At 35.6% G+C, this 18,542-nt stretch overlaps 1 protein-coding gene across 2 annotated transcripts in view; it reads right to left on the bottom strand.

The window, feature by feature from the left end:
* Window positions 1-18,542, bottom strand: part of LOC145693511 (protein takeout-like) — a 287,051-nt gene that overhangs the window by 21,246 nt on the left and 247,263 nt on the right. For both annotated transcript variants that reach the window (XM_081769580.1, XM_081769579.1), the window contains exon 3: window positions 16,638-16,785. In XM_081769580.1, the coding sequence (XP_081625706.1) occupies window positions 16,638-16,785 (148 nt within the window). The remainder of the gene's footprint in view (window positions 1-16,637; window positions 16,786-18,542) is intronic.

Here is an 18,542-nt window from a genome sequence, read left to right as displayed (position 1 = left end):
TCACTATAGTATTATAGTCAGAGAGAAAGTCAAATGTATGAAAAGTTACTTCAGTTAAACAATAAACGTCTGCACGATTCCGTTCAATAAATTGTTGTAATAACGCTAAGTTCTGTGCAGAACTAATTCTATTAATATTGAGTGTAATTAAAGTAAAAGCATTGATCTGCGCCATACTTCCACACAAAAACACTAACAGCAATACAAACAAAAACTTACTTGTATCTCCCATAAAAAGACACTGCAGTAGACAAGAAATGTATAACACATAAAAACTGGAAAAAGAAAGCTTCACCGTGCGAAACACACAGCTCAATGCAACTAAAAAACACTCGTGAACTGAAGGCGCAAAAAAGAAGAAAAAACACACAATGCAGGCACGCTATATCTCGGAATCGGAGGTAGCACGGCTTTTGAGGCTGTGATCACGTGACTTGGACTGTATTGTACCTTGAGAAGCACCAACAACAGCTGTCTGTTCTTTCTTTTTTGTAGTCGATCTAGATACCCTTCGGCGTTTTTGTTGGGAAGCCGGATCAACGGCAATCATCGTAGCACTGGGTGAGATAACGGAATTGCTAAGAGGATCAAGACCCTGCGAGGGGGGGAGGGGGTCACTTGGACACATGGGCACATCTACATTCTTGAGATTCTCCGAATGTATCGTAGAGACCAGAGACGACTCGGAGGGCTGTTGCTCAGACACCAAGATTTTTTTCTCCTCCAAAACTGACGACATGGTTGGCAATGGTAAAGGCGCGACGGAACTCGTTGGTAAAGCAGGAAACTGAGACTCATCGGGAACACTGTTATCCTTTGCAAACCCAGTCTTAGATAAACTTGGTTCGTCACTTACATGAACGGAAGAAGCCGGAAGTGGATTAGATCGCCATACCTTCCCCAATTCAGTCATTACCACTGGCGGCGGGGTCGGTTTCCCCCCCATAGTATTATTTTTCTTCTTCAAATGACAATTAGAGACGGTATGCGACGTGCTCTGGCAAAAAAAACAAGTAATTGGCTGACCTTCATATGAAACATTCACTTTGTAACCTTGGACGATCAATCTAGAGGGAATATGCTTAGTTAGCTCAATATGTATGACCCGCACACCACTGTCAATGCCTGTAGGAAACGGTGCCGCCCAATACTGTCGTTCTACTCGCCTTACCAATCCATAGGCACGAAAATGTTCTTCCAATAATTGTACTGGAGCTTCCAATGGAAAATCATAAACTCTCACCAATTTCACAGGGTCCTCGGCGGGTAAAATCCTTACGGTACTTACGTTTCCGTCCATGTGAGTAAAGTTCACAGTCTCAGGCACTGTCGAGGCAAACTGGTCATAATCTTTGATTGATTTAAACTTAATATAAATACTAAAAGTTTCTTCATGAAGTTGAAGAGCACAAATCTGGTCAAACAGGCGAGGAAACTTCTCCAACAGCCATTGGTACACTTGACTGGAATTAGGTCGAGAACTTCGATAACGCTTATCGAACATGAATTTGTATTGTAATTCTTTCTTATAAGACATGACGCTCAAAGTCTCTAGACACAGAAATTGGAATCACCACAAATATTAAACGTACGAGCCTAAATAGGCAAAACAAGATGCCACTCAGTTCACCACACTACCAATGGGTGACAATCGTATGAAGTATGCTCCCAGCAGGCTTTGCGATCTGAACTGCTCGAAAGCACGAGCACGAATGACACAGAGCCACACAGAGTGCCACGGTCATACGTCAGGAAAAGCGTTCGTTACGACCAGTGATTTGTTTGTAGGGGGAAGCTAGGGAAATTCCCCGTCTCTAGTTTTTCTTTCCTTGGCACTAACTTAATTACTGTTGTCCCAGCCTGAGAAGAATATTTTCCACCACTCTAGAAAATTTCCTAACAATTTGCATACATTTTAAGCAACATAAAACATTTATTCATCGCTGTTCTGCATAATTATAATTACACAAAGGAATTATTTCCAATTCTATGAATTCCCGTACCAGGTAAACAGAAGTACTGAGTATGAAATTCTATATCTCGCGAATAGTTTTGCAGAAAATACCTAAGCTAAATTTTCTATTGGGAACAGGGAGAAGCACACACGCGGGGCTTAGGAAGCAGATTGCGCCCATAAGATTTGTTTTGGTCAGTAAGGGACATAAATTTACATTCAAATGGCAAAATCACACGTTTAATTATGCTATAATTTTACTTTTAAGAACTCCAAATGCGTAGAACGAAGGCATTCTTTTTTGCTTGGAAGAATAAAATTATGGCTGAAGGTACTACACATTCCTTGCTACCGTATCGCGATTTAATTAAATGTTTTAAAAGTTTTTAAAGCTCAATCCCTAACCAAATTGATAACTACATGATCTATCTCTTTGCAGTTCACTTAAAACACTATAGAAATATCGTAAAACTTAATAAAAGGAAAAAAAGTTATTTCACAGCGTGAAGCTTACGATTAGTACCATATACTTATAGCGTAGATTGTTCGTATATCTTCTTTCATAGCTCATTGGATCCGTATAGAATTCCCATTCCTGCGACCCGTGTTCGAATCTCCGCGTCGCTGTTTTTTATTTTTATTTTATTATTGATCAGGTAGGACTCCAGTAGAAAGAAACATATGGTTACAGTTCAAGGTGTGATTCGATATTCTGCAAGAATTTATTTATTTTTTTCTTGTCAAGCGTCCAAAGATTATGCCCTGTAGACTAAGGGGGACGATGATTGAGGGATGTGAATTATGATGGTAGACTTGATGGAATGATAATGTGGGAGGAGACGTAAGTACGCCGGCTATCGAGAATTAGAGGTTGAATTACTTTACCCTGCCGTTTAAAAAAGATCCAGTATAACTTCTGTAAAAAGTGTTTAATTTTTAAAGAATATAGTGCAAATGTAATTTGGAGTTTATGAACTAGCCACACTTTTAGGGGTAAAATCAGTCAAGAATGACCAATCGCCCCCTCCCAATCATGTTCCTTTACAAAATTCCAAATATTGTTTTGTAGGTTCCCAATTAACTCCGCTGTTTGGAATTATATTTGGCCAATAATAAAGGAGTAAATTTCATTCCTCTTGTCATGTAACACGAAATATTTCGTGTAAATTAGTTTTGTGAAACATAATGTGTTTTGTTTGAAATTAGAGGCATAAAGTTATTGTTTTGAGTTGAAGTTGGAGGGAAAAAAAGGTGAATTAATTTCATTTCGAGAAACTGTTAGCATTTTTTCTCCAAAGTTCCCATTTTTCATGAAATAGTAGGTATGTTTTCTTTCAGGCTGTAGTTAGGTCTATTGTTTATGCTGTTATGCATGAGAGTTGGGAAAATTAAGCCAATTTCAAGATTACATTTTACGATAACTTCTGTGCTTTTGTTAAACCTGATTTCATGAAGCAACTTTTTTTTTTTTTTTTTTTTTGAAAGTGTAAGAACTACTATTGTTGGTAGGGACTGAAACTGATGAAGAGAAAGATAATGTAAATGTAAAAGTTGAAACGAAATCCGCTCGCTTCTTTAACACACAGCACAAGTAGTGTGAAAAAACGTTATTTTGTAAAGAAGAAATAAAATATATAATTCTAGCCCCAAATGTTTTTTGGGCATTAACCCATTGCTGCCCCTTGGCAACTTAAGTTGCCACGGCAATTTTTCGTCATAGCGCAAAAACTCATTTATTGGCATTGCTGGTTTTAACCGTAAAATAATTTTGGAGTCTGTTTCGTTATAGCATTCTTGCATTTTCTTTGTATAATATATTAATGCGAGGTTAGCACTGTTTTTTGGGTACAATGTGTTTTGAAGAGAAAGACTCAACTGGATTGATTTGAAATACTACAGAAGGAAGGATTGAAGGTCTGTAAAGGAAGGATTGATTTGATTTTAATAGGTATGATTTTCCAGTGTATTTTCTCCTTAAAAATTGTAACTTTTGAAAATTTTCCCTTTTTTAATATGTATATGCCTGTTGGCAAGTTAAGTTGCCGGGCTAAAAAAACAAGAAAAAATAAATATTTTTCAAAAATATTCTAATATCTATTTTAGAGTACTATTAAGACCAAAATGCGAAAAAAACTTTTCAAAATACCAGTGGGAAATTCTGGGCACTAATGGGTTAATTAGGAAAAAAATAAAATTAAAACTAATTTTTCTAAAAACGAAATAAAATATTTAACTTTAGCTCCAAAGGTCTCTTGAACATTAATTGGGATAAAAATAAAATCAAAGTTGAATTTGATGAAGAAAACCTAAGACATTTAATCCAGCTTCAAATGTCTTTTAGGTTAATTGAGAACAAAAATGAAATGTATAAGTTCTTTACCATTGAACAAAAGAAGAAAAGATCAATAAAAGGCAAATATTTGGAAATGAAAGAATTCTAGTATTTTGTCTAGTCACCTTCTGCTTCTATAACGTCACCCAAACGATTAGGTATACTAGCTACAAGATTCGAGAATATAGTTGGATGTTGTTGGATATTATTCCAGAGTTCTATTACATGTGCCTCAAGAATTCCTTTGTTACGGTCTTGTTGACGTTCTTTCCATTCTTGAACCATTAAGGCCCAAAGATGTTCTATGGGGTTAAGGTCTGGCGATCGAGGAAGCCATTCTATACATATTAGCTCTGGATGATCTTCCAACCATGCTTGAGTTTGCGTCGAGGTATGAACACCGCTGTTGTCTTCCATAAACACGAATTCCTCTTGTTCTGGAAATTTTTCGTGTAGAGACGGAAGCAGTGTATCCTCCAGTACTTGGATATAAGTCGCACTAGTCATTCGTCCAGGAACAGGAATAATCTCGCGCGGACCTTCAGCTGTCATATAGCCCCAAAAATGAGCTGAAACTCGTCTTGAATGTTCGGTGCGAATGACATGTTGTGGAAGTATCGTGTCCCGCGTGGCCTGTATAATATCATTCTCGGTTGCAGATCAGAGAGGAACACCTTCTCATCAGACCAGATGACGAGATCCCAATAGGCTTGTGAAAGACTCACGTTCTTCTTAGCCCATTCTGAACGCCTTTCCTTGTGGTAATCTGTCAAAATAGTTCTCATAGCTGGTTGTGCGTGATGGAGTCCAGCCGCAGTAAACCGTTGCCTTACTGTCTTATGTGAACATCCTAGTTCAACAGCTTTGTCTCTCAACACAGACACTACTTTAGTTCTAGGCACTTTTGCTGATACTGGAATCACAAACGAAATAATCCACAGGATGTATGAATGTGAAGGCATGTAATAAGGATCAGAGTAATATTATGGGTTGATTTATTTATTGATGCATGTTCATTGTGGGTATTATTAATTTTATTTTTGTAAAGAAACAAGTTACTACCCGCAAATATAAATATAACTCTAACTAAACTCTTTTTCTATTTTTGAGAAAATAATATGACGAGTGTGGATCTTTTTATTTGTTTTTGGGTGTGAGACTGTTGACCAGGGTGAAAAAAAATCATGATTTTTAAAAAATATATCATTTTTGATTTTTTAAAATTTAAATCGATTTTTTTATTTATATCAAAACTTTCTCCTCGTATAATACAAGTCGCGAACTGCAGAAAAGACATTAGAAATTAGGATTAAATGTTAATTATGTCATTTAGGTGGAAGTATTGGGATTTAATTTTGAATTAATCCCCAATCGTTTACCTATTTCAATCCCAAACAATGTGTCTCAAGCATTAAGGAAAAAAGCTTACAGCAACGTTTATCAATATGACACTTTTCTTTTCGCGAAAGTTACTGATGTTTGGCAGGGCCATATTAAAAAAAAAATCGAAACTAGCTAGCCGCACGAAATACATATAAAGTCCATAAATTTCGCCTAAAATTAACTAACTCTCTGGCATATGGAACCCACAGGATCAATTCCACGTTCACAAAAGCTTTCCCTGACTTCTATCCTTAGCCAACTGGATCCATTTTCTACTTTGTATTCCTATATCTGCGAAATCCATCTAAAAGTTGTCCTTCCATCTGCGCCTAGGTCTTCCTAATGGTCGTTTTCTGATTGGTCTTCCAGTTAAGACTTTGAAAGCGTTCCTACTTTTTTCCATCCTGGTTACATGACCTGCCCACCTGAGTCTCCTAGACTTGATGACCCTAACAATGTTTGATAAACCGTACAAATTATGTAGTTCCTCGTTATGAAGTTTCCACCATTCCCCATTCCCGTTCCTTTTAGGTCCGAATATTCGTCTGAGGATCTTGTTCTCCAATACTTTCAGTCTATGCTCTTCCCTCATAGCAAGCGACCATGTTTCGCAACCATACAGAGCAACAGGCATGATTATCGTTTTATATATTTTAAGCTTCAAATTTCTCGACAGAATTTGCGACGACAAGAGATTTTGAACTAAATAATAACACGAATTCCTTGCTTTTAGTCGACATTTAATTTCTTCGTGAATATCGTTTTCGTCTGTTAATATTGATCTTAGATATTTGAAAGTATTCACTTTATCAAAAGAATTATTATTTTTTTAACGCATCCAAAATTTGCCGTATTACGATCCCGAATAACTTCTATGTATTTAGTACATAAATTTCCCCTGAAGTTTTAAACTCTATTATTTTTTATTTATTTTTTTTTTTCGCAGAGGGGATCGAGCTTTCCTAAATACGACCCTATTACCTGAAAACAAACAAATAGACGTGGGCACAAAAGAACTTTCGTCTTAAATTTTCATGATGATTTCTCCGTTGGAATAGTTTTAACGATTTAAAAACCCTATGTTACAAAGAGAAGAAAGCAGGATTTACCCGTTACCCATTCAAAACGGGATTTTCTCTAATCATCCTCTGCATGATACTCGTTTTCATATTGTGCTTACATAATTTGAGTCTCATTGTATTTTCTTATTATCTTTCATAATCGAAATAACAGAACAGAAACGGGATTTTACTTATTTTCACTTTAATTTATTTCGGATTTTGATTTAAACCAACGACTTTTATTAAAAAAATCAAGTGATTTAAATCTTGATTAAATTCGTGATTTAAATCAGACTGATTTAAATCAATCCACCCTGCTGTTCACCCATTGAAATTTACTTCAGTAGTAAGCAACTACTTATTCAATGAATCATCAATAAACGCTAGAGGCAAAGAAAGACAAAGCAATATCGCCTGAAGGTCGTTTGAAATGCGTGTCTTGTCTTTGGTTTACCTGTGAAGTGAAGCATTTTGCTTCTTCTACTAAGTTCTGACACATTATGTCAATGAAATATTGGTCTGTTTGTGAAAACAGAGAGAGGAAAGAAAAAAATATGAGCTATCCGCGTCAGTCTATTAGATCTTTAAGCATGTTGGAAAAATAAACCATGTCCTGTATTTAACCAAAATATGGTTAATAAACTAGCGTTATTATCATTAAAGGCCGTATGTGTCCTGGAACCTTGTATTATACCTGGAAAAGTTCGTGTCAGATCCAGAGGAAATGTAACATTTTATGATTATGCAACGATAAATGAAAAAATGGAAGTACGCTCTGTCTTAGTGTTCGGTGCGGAAGACCTGGGTTCGATTTCCAGTGTGAGTTTATCTGGTTTGGGACAACACGTTAGGCTGTAAGCCCATGTATCATATAGTCTCGGTGCTGCAAATTAAGTTAAAATTCTAACCATTCAACCCATCAGTCTTAGAGCTCATAGTATTATGAGAAAGTGATTGGTGTGATCCGTGATGCGTTGCAATTAAAAAAGCCACAATGAGAATCACAATGCTGGATATAAAAGTTGATTTCTCACAGAAGCATCGTGACTTAAAATTAAATTTCAGATTTTTAGCTTCTAAAAATTGGGCCTATGGGTCCCTAATATAAGCTTGGCTAAGTAGTTAATAGTGATGCGCACGAGTCGAGTCGAGACAGAATTTTCCTGAGAAAATTAGAGTCGAGACACAGCTCTTCCAATAGAAAAATATACGTTTTTCGAGTCGAGACATCACTTTTACAGCACATTTTCGAGACGAGACAGCTTCAAATCTTGTCTCGTGCGCATCTCTAATAGTTAAATATATTCTAAAACTCATGAAATAGAATCAACAATTAATTTAAAATTATTGACTGAGTATAACTGTAAACCCAGAGTTTAAAAATAAATATGTAAAAATAATTAGACACATAGTTGCATTCGTCTGGATATTCAAAGCACGTTTTCACTGTTCACATCAGTTTAAAAATTATCAACCAACTAATTACAATTTCCATTCTCCATACGAGAAGAATAAGTGTACGAAAATGTTATTTGGGAAATATTTAAGCCCCTTTCCTCTCCCAGAAAAACAGCGAATGATAAAAGCTATTCCAGTCAATCCACGTGTTAACTACGCATGTTCAAAATTCATTGTAAACAGTTAAATTACTTCCTTGCTTTGACCATTTAATTAGGATCGTGTAGCAATAACCCCCGTTCCCCACCCCGTACATTCTACAAGACAAATTTTACTGGCTCGCTTGATTGAATTTTGACAATCCCTTAAAATCAAATAACTTATCTTTTCTGTTATTCTCAAGCGCTTATACTCTTACAGACCTTGCAGTTATCTTTCAGTGCAATGTTTTGACACACACAGACGCACTCATCAAACAAGAAAGGCAAATATAAATTTAGTAAGAAGAGAAAGCAGAATCGTGTTGTTATAATTCCATTTAAAACTTAAAAATGAACATTAATGAAAAATTAGTTTCACGTTCCACGATAAAGTCCTTTAGGCTAAAGGAGACGGATCATCAACGAAACTAATGTTTCTTGAAGTAAAGTTTTAATGACCCCCTAACGAAAATCAAATCCCAGACTACACGAACCACAGGCGCACACGCTACCCACTAGATCAACAGGAACGGTTAGGGCTTCTTTAACTGTGTCCTAGACACTTTCATTTCCATCATCTTCAGGTTTGTTAGGTCATACCGGATCCAGGTAATGAAATTCTTATCTAGTTTCATTACTGTTTCCCAATAACAAATTAATTTCATTTTTCTCTTGACCCCAATTGACTTCGTTTAATAGGGATGATCGAGAAGCTCCAAAGAAAATATACGCCATCTTGAATCAAATTGACTCAATATGGTGGAAGTTATTTTTAAACATATTTTATTATAATATTTAAATAACCAAGTTTCGAAGTTCAGAGGAACTTGGTCTCTTTTACGCGCTTATCCATTGCCAATTTCACCCGCAACAAATTCGAATGATGCGGATGGCCTAAAGTAAAAATAGCCTATGTTTTGTCTAATCAAATGATCTTCAGTTGTTTTGCCTATAACACAAAATTGTTATATATGTGAATGTGCAAAGGGTGAGTGTTTTAGCTTTCACCCCTTATTCTTGATAGAGTTAAATCCAAAACAATAGGATTATTAGTTGAAACCATAAGCCAATTTTCATTAAAATGAAACCAAAACAATAAAAGATAGTTGTGAAACAGGCAAACGGTCGCACATACACACAAATGTCAGTTGAGTCGAATTGTAGCGCTTGTCTTTGATCAATTTCACTATGTTCCATAAAAATGGGATTTGTTTAAAGATGTCTTCGCGGAACAGTTTTCAATCAGGGACGAATAATTAACTTCCTCAGTATTGACTGATTTCAGCCCCAAGCAGTAGAATTGTGGGAAAGGCTTATAGAACATATACTTCGTATTGTATTAGCATCTAATCACTTTTATGGATCTCGAACCGGCTCGGTATGTTGAGGTGACTGAGTCGTGAGCCGAGCCGTTGACAACACTACAGGCTGCTTAGCTACACCCACCGGCTTCCACTGGGCCACTGCGGCCCCCACCTTTGTAACAGTTTGTAGTAATATTCATTATCTTCACCCACAGAATCAGCTATCCAGTTGCGATTATTAAATTATACATATGTATTTTATTTATTTATTCACTAAAATATTTACGATACAGCCAAAAGATCATTATTTTTGTAAAATGACTATTATTTAAATGAAGCAGAGTGAATATTCTACTTGAGTTTAGAACAATCACTTGCTACACTTTTAGAACTAGACCTGATAGTTTATGCTCATTATTTCTGACAATTTTCTACAAATTACTTAGAGACTATTCGGAGTAAATGTTTTACGTAGTTTAGTTATATTTTATTTTAATATATTTTAAATATATTTTATTTTATTCTTTTTGTTTAATAAATATAATTATATTTTTCTTTCTTCTTCTATGGGAATTAACAATTCTCATTTTTTTCTTTTTATTATGGGAATAAGGAAAATATTCTGAACAATTTTAAAGCACTTAACACCAAGGCGTAGATAAATATGCTATTTTATTTCGTTATCTGTGTGATATATGAGATATATATTTTTCTTTCATATAAAGGAGAATTAACGTTTCTCTTTAGTCTCCTAAGGAAATTAGAAAAATGGATATTCATAACAGCATTGGTTTCAAACACTTAATGTCAAGGAGCAGATAGACTATTATATTTTGTTCTCCCCATGAAATAAGCATACCTTTTTCTTTCTTTCTTTCTTTCTTTCTTTCTTTCTTTCTTCATAGTGGCCCTTAAGACTTACCTAGTCGATAGCCAGAAGTTTGCCTGAAGGCATAACGTCGCGTAGCAAACAACTCGGTTCGACACGTGCCAATATACCTACTTTCTGAATAGAGTTGGAAGTCATTTTTTTATTTTCATGATTTCATGGAAAGTTATATATATATCTTCGCTTCTGCTGTACTACTACTACCACTACTACTTATCTCCCCAAAAGTAAGCAAATCTCCTTTTTGAGTACTTTTTCATCATATTTTATTGAAAAAAGTGTTATGAACGATTTAAAAAAATATATAAATTTCCTTCGGCCGGGTTTGAACTCACGCCAAAAGCAATTCTTGTTACCAGCCTACAACGCTAGCGCACACGGCCACGAGGACCGATAGCAACAACCGTATGATTTCTGTTATATAGGCTATTTAGCAAGATACGGATAACGCCAACCAATCAGAATCGTGTATTTAGTTACTACTACCGGGAGTACTCTCCCGAGCAAGATCTCAACAACCTAGTCCAAGCTAGAGGTTAACTATGTCAATAAAATTCATTTCAAACGGTTCAGCCATTTTTCGCTATAATAGACAACGTATTTTTAATGTATATACTATGTAGATATACGTTAATAGTATTGTTACTGTCTTTTTTATTTAAGTTATTTATTGATATAAAAATGATGCATTAACTTTAATATTTAACAGTATCATACAATTTCATCGTGCGTATCACGACGTGTCGTTGTATCCAGGTCTGTTCCAGGTCACGAAATCCGTAACCAATTATCACTGCTTCCAAATACCAGTATAATAATAGGGTATGTTCTAACCCCAACGGGTAGGAACTGACTGTGGTTAGATATTTTCCCTAAAAAGAGCTCGATTCTCAGTAGAAGCCTATGGTTTCGGATCCCACGTTAAGCTGTAAGTCCATGTCTCATATAGCCTCGCTGCTGAATGGGACGCTAAAGTAAAACCAACTACTACAACTAATAACAGACATTCTACAAAGAGCTCTGCAGACCATTTTCTTCATAAGAAATATTTTTTTCATATCAAACAGAGCAAACATAAATGTATAATTACAAGGATTCTGTTAAAATCTTCCGAAGTATTCAGAAACCTAAGAACCCCCCCCCAAAAAAAAACAAGAAACACAAAAAAAAAAGATTTGATGTATGAACTTCTACCAAAGATAAGTTCTAGCAAGCGAAGTAGGCTATTTTTAGCATTATTCAATTGGATCAGTTGCTACATTTGCTAATAAAAAGTTGACGTTAAATGTTCTCCCTGAAATATATGTAAAGGAGAAAATACTTTTTGAATAAAGATCCGGCTTTAGATTGGTTGATTTAAAAATTGTTCATAATATTTGTCATATTATTTTCGATATTTTTAAATATATATATATATATATATATATATATATATATATATATATATATATATATATATATATATATATATATATATATATATATATATATAAGATATATATATATATATATATATATATATATATATAAGATATATATATATATATATATATATATATATATATATATATATATATATAATTAGTTTAATTTCTTTATATAATGAAATGTAATCCCATAGTGACAGTTTGAACAATAATCTCTGTTTTGTTAAGGACTAAAGGGTGAGAATTTTATATATATATAAACGAAAAAAAAATTAGTGATATTTAGTTCCAGAAATAGGGATGATCGAAGTCAATGTGCTGATCATACACAAAACAGTTTAAATCCATTTCCTTGACCATAGCTAATTATGGACTACAATTGAAGTGAATTCAATTTATTTTGAGCTGTAATCTTATTCATAGTTCTTATTAACAGTCAAATTTAGAAGTTTTACGCATGTAAAATTCTAGTTCAATTTTTCGCTTGACAAGAAAAAAATAAATAAATACTTGCAGAATATCGAATCACACCTTGAACTGTAACCATATGTTTCTTTCTACTGGAGTCCTACCTGATCAATAATAAAATAAAAATAAAAAACAGCGACGCGGAGATTCGAACACGGGTCGCAGGAATGGGAATTCTATACGGATCCAATGAGCTATGAAAGAAGATATACGAACAATCTACGCTATAAGTATATGGTACTAATCGTAAGCTTCACGCTGTGAAATAACTTTTTTTCCTTTTATTAAGTTTTACGATATTTCTATAGTGTTTTAAGTGAACTGCAAAGAGATAGATCATGTAGTTATCAATTTGGTTAGGGATTGAGCTTTAAAAACTTTTAAAACATTTAATTAAATCGCGATACGGTAGCAAGGAATGTGTAGTACCTTCAGCCATAATTTTATTCTTCCAAGCAAAAAAGAATGCCTTCGTTCTACGCATTTGGAGTTCTTAAAAGTAAAATTATAGCATAATTAAACGTGTGATTTTGCCATTTGAATGTAAATTTATGTCCCTTACTGACCAAAACAAATCTTATGGGCGCAATCTGCTTCCTAAGCCCCGCGTGTGTGCTTCTCCCTGTTCCCAATAGAAAATTTAGCTTAGGTATTTTCTGCAAAACTATTCGCGAGATATAGAATTTCATACTCAGTACTTCTGTTTACCTGGTACGGGAATTCATAGAATTGGAAATAATTCCTTTGTGTAATTATAATTATGCAGAACAGCGATGAATAAATGTTTTATGTTGCTTAAAATGTATGCAAATTGTTAGGAAATTTTCTAGAGTGGTGGAAAATATTCTTCTCAGGCTGGGACAACAGTAATTAAGTTAGTGCCAAGGAAAGAAAAACTAGAGACGGGGAATTTCCCTAGCTTCCCCCTACAAACAAATCACTGGTCGTAACGAACGCTTTTCCTGACGTATGACCGTGGCACTCTGTGTGGCTCTGTGGATGAGTGAGCAAAGGCGTGGCTTCGTAATTATGGGGTTTAGGGTTCGAGTCCGGTCGAGGCAAGTTGGTATTTTTTTCCATTGTTCGTTCCCCATATCTTAAGATGTTTCTCTCCCTCCGTAATCATCTGATGCTCTCAACTGAGTTCTCCACTTGAATTCAGCAATTGGTAATGGGATGCTCTCAAGTTCGGGTGAGCTTTTACATGTCTACTTACAAAATCAAAATTTTCGACAAAATATGGATGCTATCCGATCATTTTGTCTCCAATTCTGAATTTGCACATGTGAGTGTATTTCTCCTTCATCATATTTGCATCTCCCGTTCTCCTATGTTGTCAGTTATGACAAAAGATGGTTTGGGAGCAAGATTTCAAATCATAAAAGCGCTATACCAATGGGTTCACTCTCGCTAAGCATTTGATTAAAAGTATATGTTTTCATACTGTAGGAGGGAGCTTTTGCTCTTCCTACCCCCCCCCCCCTGAAGTGACAGAATATTTATTTAGGTTCTGTAAAGTCATTTCAGATCAAACGACTTAAAGAGAGTTCATTCCAACAGCAACAGGATTGGGCTTTTATTTGTTGTTGCACTTTATCTTCACGAATAGGACGAATAACAAATAGTATATTTGGCATAAGAACTACACGTATAAGATTCATTTTATTTTGGAGAAATGATGCTGTAGACGGTAGTGGGAATTTCACCCAAGTGTACGGGAATTTTCATTGCCTGGCGATTATGCCACCCGCCTTCTTTTAAAGTTAATTCGGTTGCAATACTTCCAGCAAATACTTTGGACTCAACTGGTGGAGCACTCTTGCCGTAAATCTCCATATGGCTGTACCATTTAGAAGTGTCCCCGCTGTACAAGGAGTGGAAGAAAATGGGATAAGGTCTCAAAGAGACGGAATTGCAGGACGTACGGAAGATAACATCGCGGGGCAAGTGACGCGTCAAACGGCTTGTGACAGCCAAACACACCATCAGTGTCCGGGAATTAAGTGACCAATACAATAGCGGATGCACAACATTCACATCCCACGCAACTATGTGGCGTGCACTAACACACACGAGGTTTCTCAGCAGACGATCCACTCGTCACCCATCACTTCTCACTACTCGACTTTGTCGTGCTTGTGCGCAGGAGCACACTAATTAGACGGTGGATATTTGGAAGAAGGTGTGTTGGTCCGATGAATCATGGTGTGCTTTACACTATTCGGACGGACGCGTGCGTCTGTGGAGCCAACAGAACGGATCTATGAACCTCTCGTGCATTGTACGTACTATACAGGGAGGTGGAGGCGGCTGTATGGGTTTGGGATACTTCTGTCGGCATGTACTGGGACTGTTAGTGTGCATGGACTTCAATGTGACATTCGTTGTATATCTGCAGACGTAGGGGAACATGCACACCTTGCAATGCAACATGTCTGCCCACACGGGACACGTCATTTTCCAGGACAACGGGTGCTACCGAGCCAGAGCTGTACTTGCTTACTTGAGGAACATTCCATGGAGCTGCAGCATGTGAATTTGCCTCCTAACTCGCCGGATCTTAATCCTAAAGAACATCTAACGGATGTTGTGGAACGAGCTCTTCGCGGGGTGACTCCTGCAAAGACATTTGTAGGCTCATTGTGGGATGTCATCAGGAATAATATATAGTGTCCAATCCCCCGTGGAAACATATCAGAAATTTGCAGAATCTATGTCACGCTATGTCAGGCTGTAATTCAAGCAAAAGTGGACCACCAAAATATTTGGTAGGTGGTTGCAATTCAGTGAACACTCACGTCAGTGTATTAGGTTGGTGTGCTATTTGTTAGGAATAAATTTAGCAATTAACGTTAGTGTAAAGGGACAAGTTTTGCCGATAGATGGCACTACAGTCTTCGTATCTTTCCCATGTATTTTTTACCTTTCACGAAAATTTACAATTTCTCTTACAAATTTCAACCTAGAGACTTCAAATTTTTAGAGAAGGAACTTCATAACCTATTAAAGGGAACAATCCGTGGTGATTTTTTATTTAGAATATTCTTCACAGTTAAAACAGTTCCATTGTTAAAAGTTTGGGTATCCATTTCAACAATCAAGCCATTTCAACAATGAAGAAAATTCTAAATAAAAAATCGGCACGGATTGTTCCCTTTAATAGGTTATGAAGTTCCTTGTCTAAAAATTTGTGGAGTCTCTATTTTGAAACTTGTAAGAAAAATTGTAAATTTTCGTGAAAGGTAAAAAATACATGGGAAAGATACGAAGACTGTAGTACCATCTATCGGCAAAACTTGTCCTTTTAAACCATCCTTAAATTTCACGCACTTGCATATTATCTGGAAGTCTGAAATTTTGTACAGATGTGTAAAAGCAATGACAATACAATATTTTCACAGACGTTATCGTTATCGTTTTGTTGTAAAATAAATTAATAACTAATAGTCTCTACTAAAATATATATCCTATTCCGCTATACAACAAAAATGCTTTGATATTAACATGCACAATATAACATCAAGGAGATATTCGTAATTTACTTGTTTCACACTGGTTAACTATGATATACTTTGAATCTGATAAATAACAAAAAAATAAATAATAACCGTAAAAGTATTTTAAGCACAATCCTTTTATGAAATGCAAGCATTGAGAGTAAAAGTATTGAGGTTAAAACTAAAAGCATTGGCACTAGAGACTAAAAGCATTGGGATTAAGACTGTAGTATGAAGACTAAGACTAGAAGCATTAGGTGGTCTTCCTAAGGTTAAGGGCTGAAGGTTTTCTGGACATTAGGGAAGGAGTTCAAGAGACAAAAAACACTGACACTAAGACTAAAAGCATTAGGATTAAGATTACAGTGTGAGGATGAAAACTAAAAGCATTGGGCGGTCTTCCTAAGATTAAGGGTTAAAGTTTTTTTCTGGATATCAGGAAAATAGTTCTTGAGACTGAAAGCATTAAGACTAAGACTAAAAGCATTAAGACTAAGATTATAATATGAGGACCAAAACTAAAAGCATTAGACGGTCTTCCTAAGGTTAAGGACTAAACTTTGTCTATATAGACTATCAGGGAAATTATTCATTCTAATCCATTATATTCCATGGAACCTATTGAATTTATTCTTACTTCTATTTCTTAATTTCATCATCAACAACAGAAAACTGCTTTATGGTGTAGAATTAATTTAAAATGTAATTTACAGTGACTACAAACCTTGCACCGGTAAATCTTGCAGTTCTTAAACCAAGAAATTGAACGTTATTGAATTCTATTTTGAGAGCCACTGGCCCACTTCCTTGATCCACTACTAAATTTTCTATATCCAATGGGTCCACTGCTGGGATCTCGTATTTTCTGTCTCCTACAAACAAAGAGAAATGTCAATATTAAGTTGGAGTTTATAGGAAAGAAGTATTATTTAGTAGAGAGGCATACACACATACAGACAAACCAAAGTACAACACACACCTCGTCAAGGAGTATGGCTTGGATTTTAATAAACCAAACTTTTTACCAAACTATTAATTTTATCAAGCCTAGGCTTACAAATAGTATTTTATATCAAATTAAGTTAAGCACACTTTAAGATGAATGATTATTTAAAAATAGAAAGTATTTAAGTTTTTAGTTTTGTCGAGTAAGAAAGACATTTAGTTTCGTTTTAATGTTAGGTTAATACAAAGTGTGATCAAAAAGTCCGGTGAATGTAGTTGCACAGTGTCGCCTATCGGTGTTGTATCTGTTTCAACTAGTAAGTCCGGTAGCCTAAACCTTTAGTACAGTCAATGTCGAGTTTGAACGAGTTGTGACATGTCAGTTGGTTTCCAGAGGCAGAATCACTGCGAAATTAAAATACCGCTAATTTTACAGTAATTATGTGATATCTTCAAATAGATAAAAATATAATCGAAAAGTGGAACAAGAGCTCCCTAGACAGTGTTATTTTGTGTGAGATACCGTTATCACGACTTATTTATCTGCTTTCGATTTCCAGCCATTTAGAAAATCGGCATTTATTTTCGCGTTTCTAAGTACCAGCAAACGAAAAGCTACTAGGTGACTCGTGATAATGTTACCTCATGCAAAATAACATCGTCTAGGGAGGTCTTGATCCACTTTTCGATTATCTTTTATCTATTTGAAGATATCACATAATTATTGTAAAATTAGCGGTATTTTAATTTCGCAGTGATAGAGACTCTTAAGAGTGTCTGCCACGCACAAACATTAATTTTTGTATTAAGCTGCAAAAAATAGTGCGAAAGGAGCTCACGAAATGTCAAAATTAGTGTATGGTGATGAAGCAATAGCATTGAAGACTGTTTACAAGTGGTATGAGCAATTCAAGGAGTCGGTTGAAAACGAGCAAGGATCGAGACGTCTTTCGACGTCAAAAAAATATGAAAACGTGAAAAAAGTGGCACAAAGGTTTGATCAAACAGGCTAATGACTATTCGAGAGCTTTTCCAAGAACTAAACATCTCACATGGGTCCGTAAAAAGGATTTTAACCGCTGATTAAATAGGCAAATGACTTAGTTCTTCATCACGAAAACGCGCCATTCCACCATTTTTTTTTATCCAGGAGATTTTGGCCGAAAAAATATCCCTGTCTGTCCACATTCGCTGTACTCTCCGGACATAGCACCATGCAATTTGCGCCTCTTCCAAAAATTAAAACTACGCTTAAAGAAAACCATTTTGACACCATTTCTGACATTCAGAGGGCCACGACAGAGCAGCTGTACACCCTTCCAGAAATTCTTCCACTCATGAATTCAACGTTGGGATAAGTACATTGCTAGGTAAAGACAGTACTTTGAAGGACTTTAAATCAAATTGCATGTAAGTGTGTAAGTGTATTAAAATTATTCACCGTATTTTTTATCGCACCTCATATTTTGCATCCTGAGATTATACTAACACGCTCATCACAACAGCCATAGGGGCAGTCTACCAAGCAAGGATATTCGTAATTACTCCAATAGAAATATATCCCTATGGGAATAATACATTCACGATTATCCATATCTTGGGATCAACTTGGTGGATCACCTCAACCAACCATCTCGATTCCTAATTTTAGTTCCTGTACATCCTGGGCAAAATTGATGATGAT

Source organism: Thermobia domestica, chromosome 8 (assembly GCF_964235325.1).
Source record: "Thermobia domestica chromosome 8, izTheDome1.hap1.1, whole genome shotgun sequence".
Classification (NCBI taxonomy): Eukaryota; Metazoa; Arthropoda; class Insecta; order Zygentoma; family Lepismatidae; genus Thermobia; species Thermobia domestica.
Note: the sequence above shows the minus strand (reverse complement) of the source record. Positions and strands in the feature narration are given on the sequence as shown.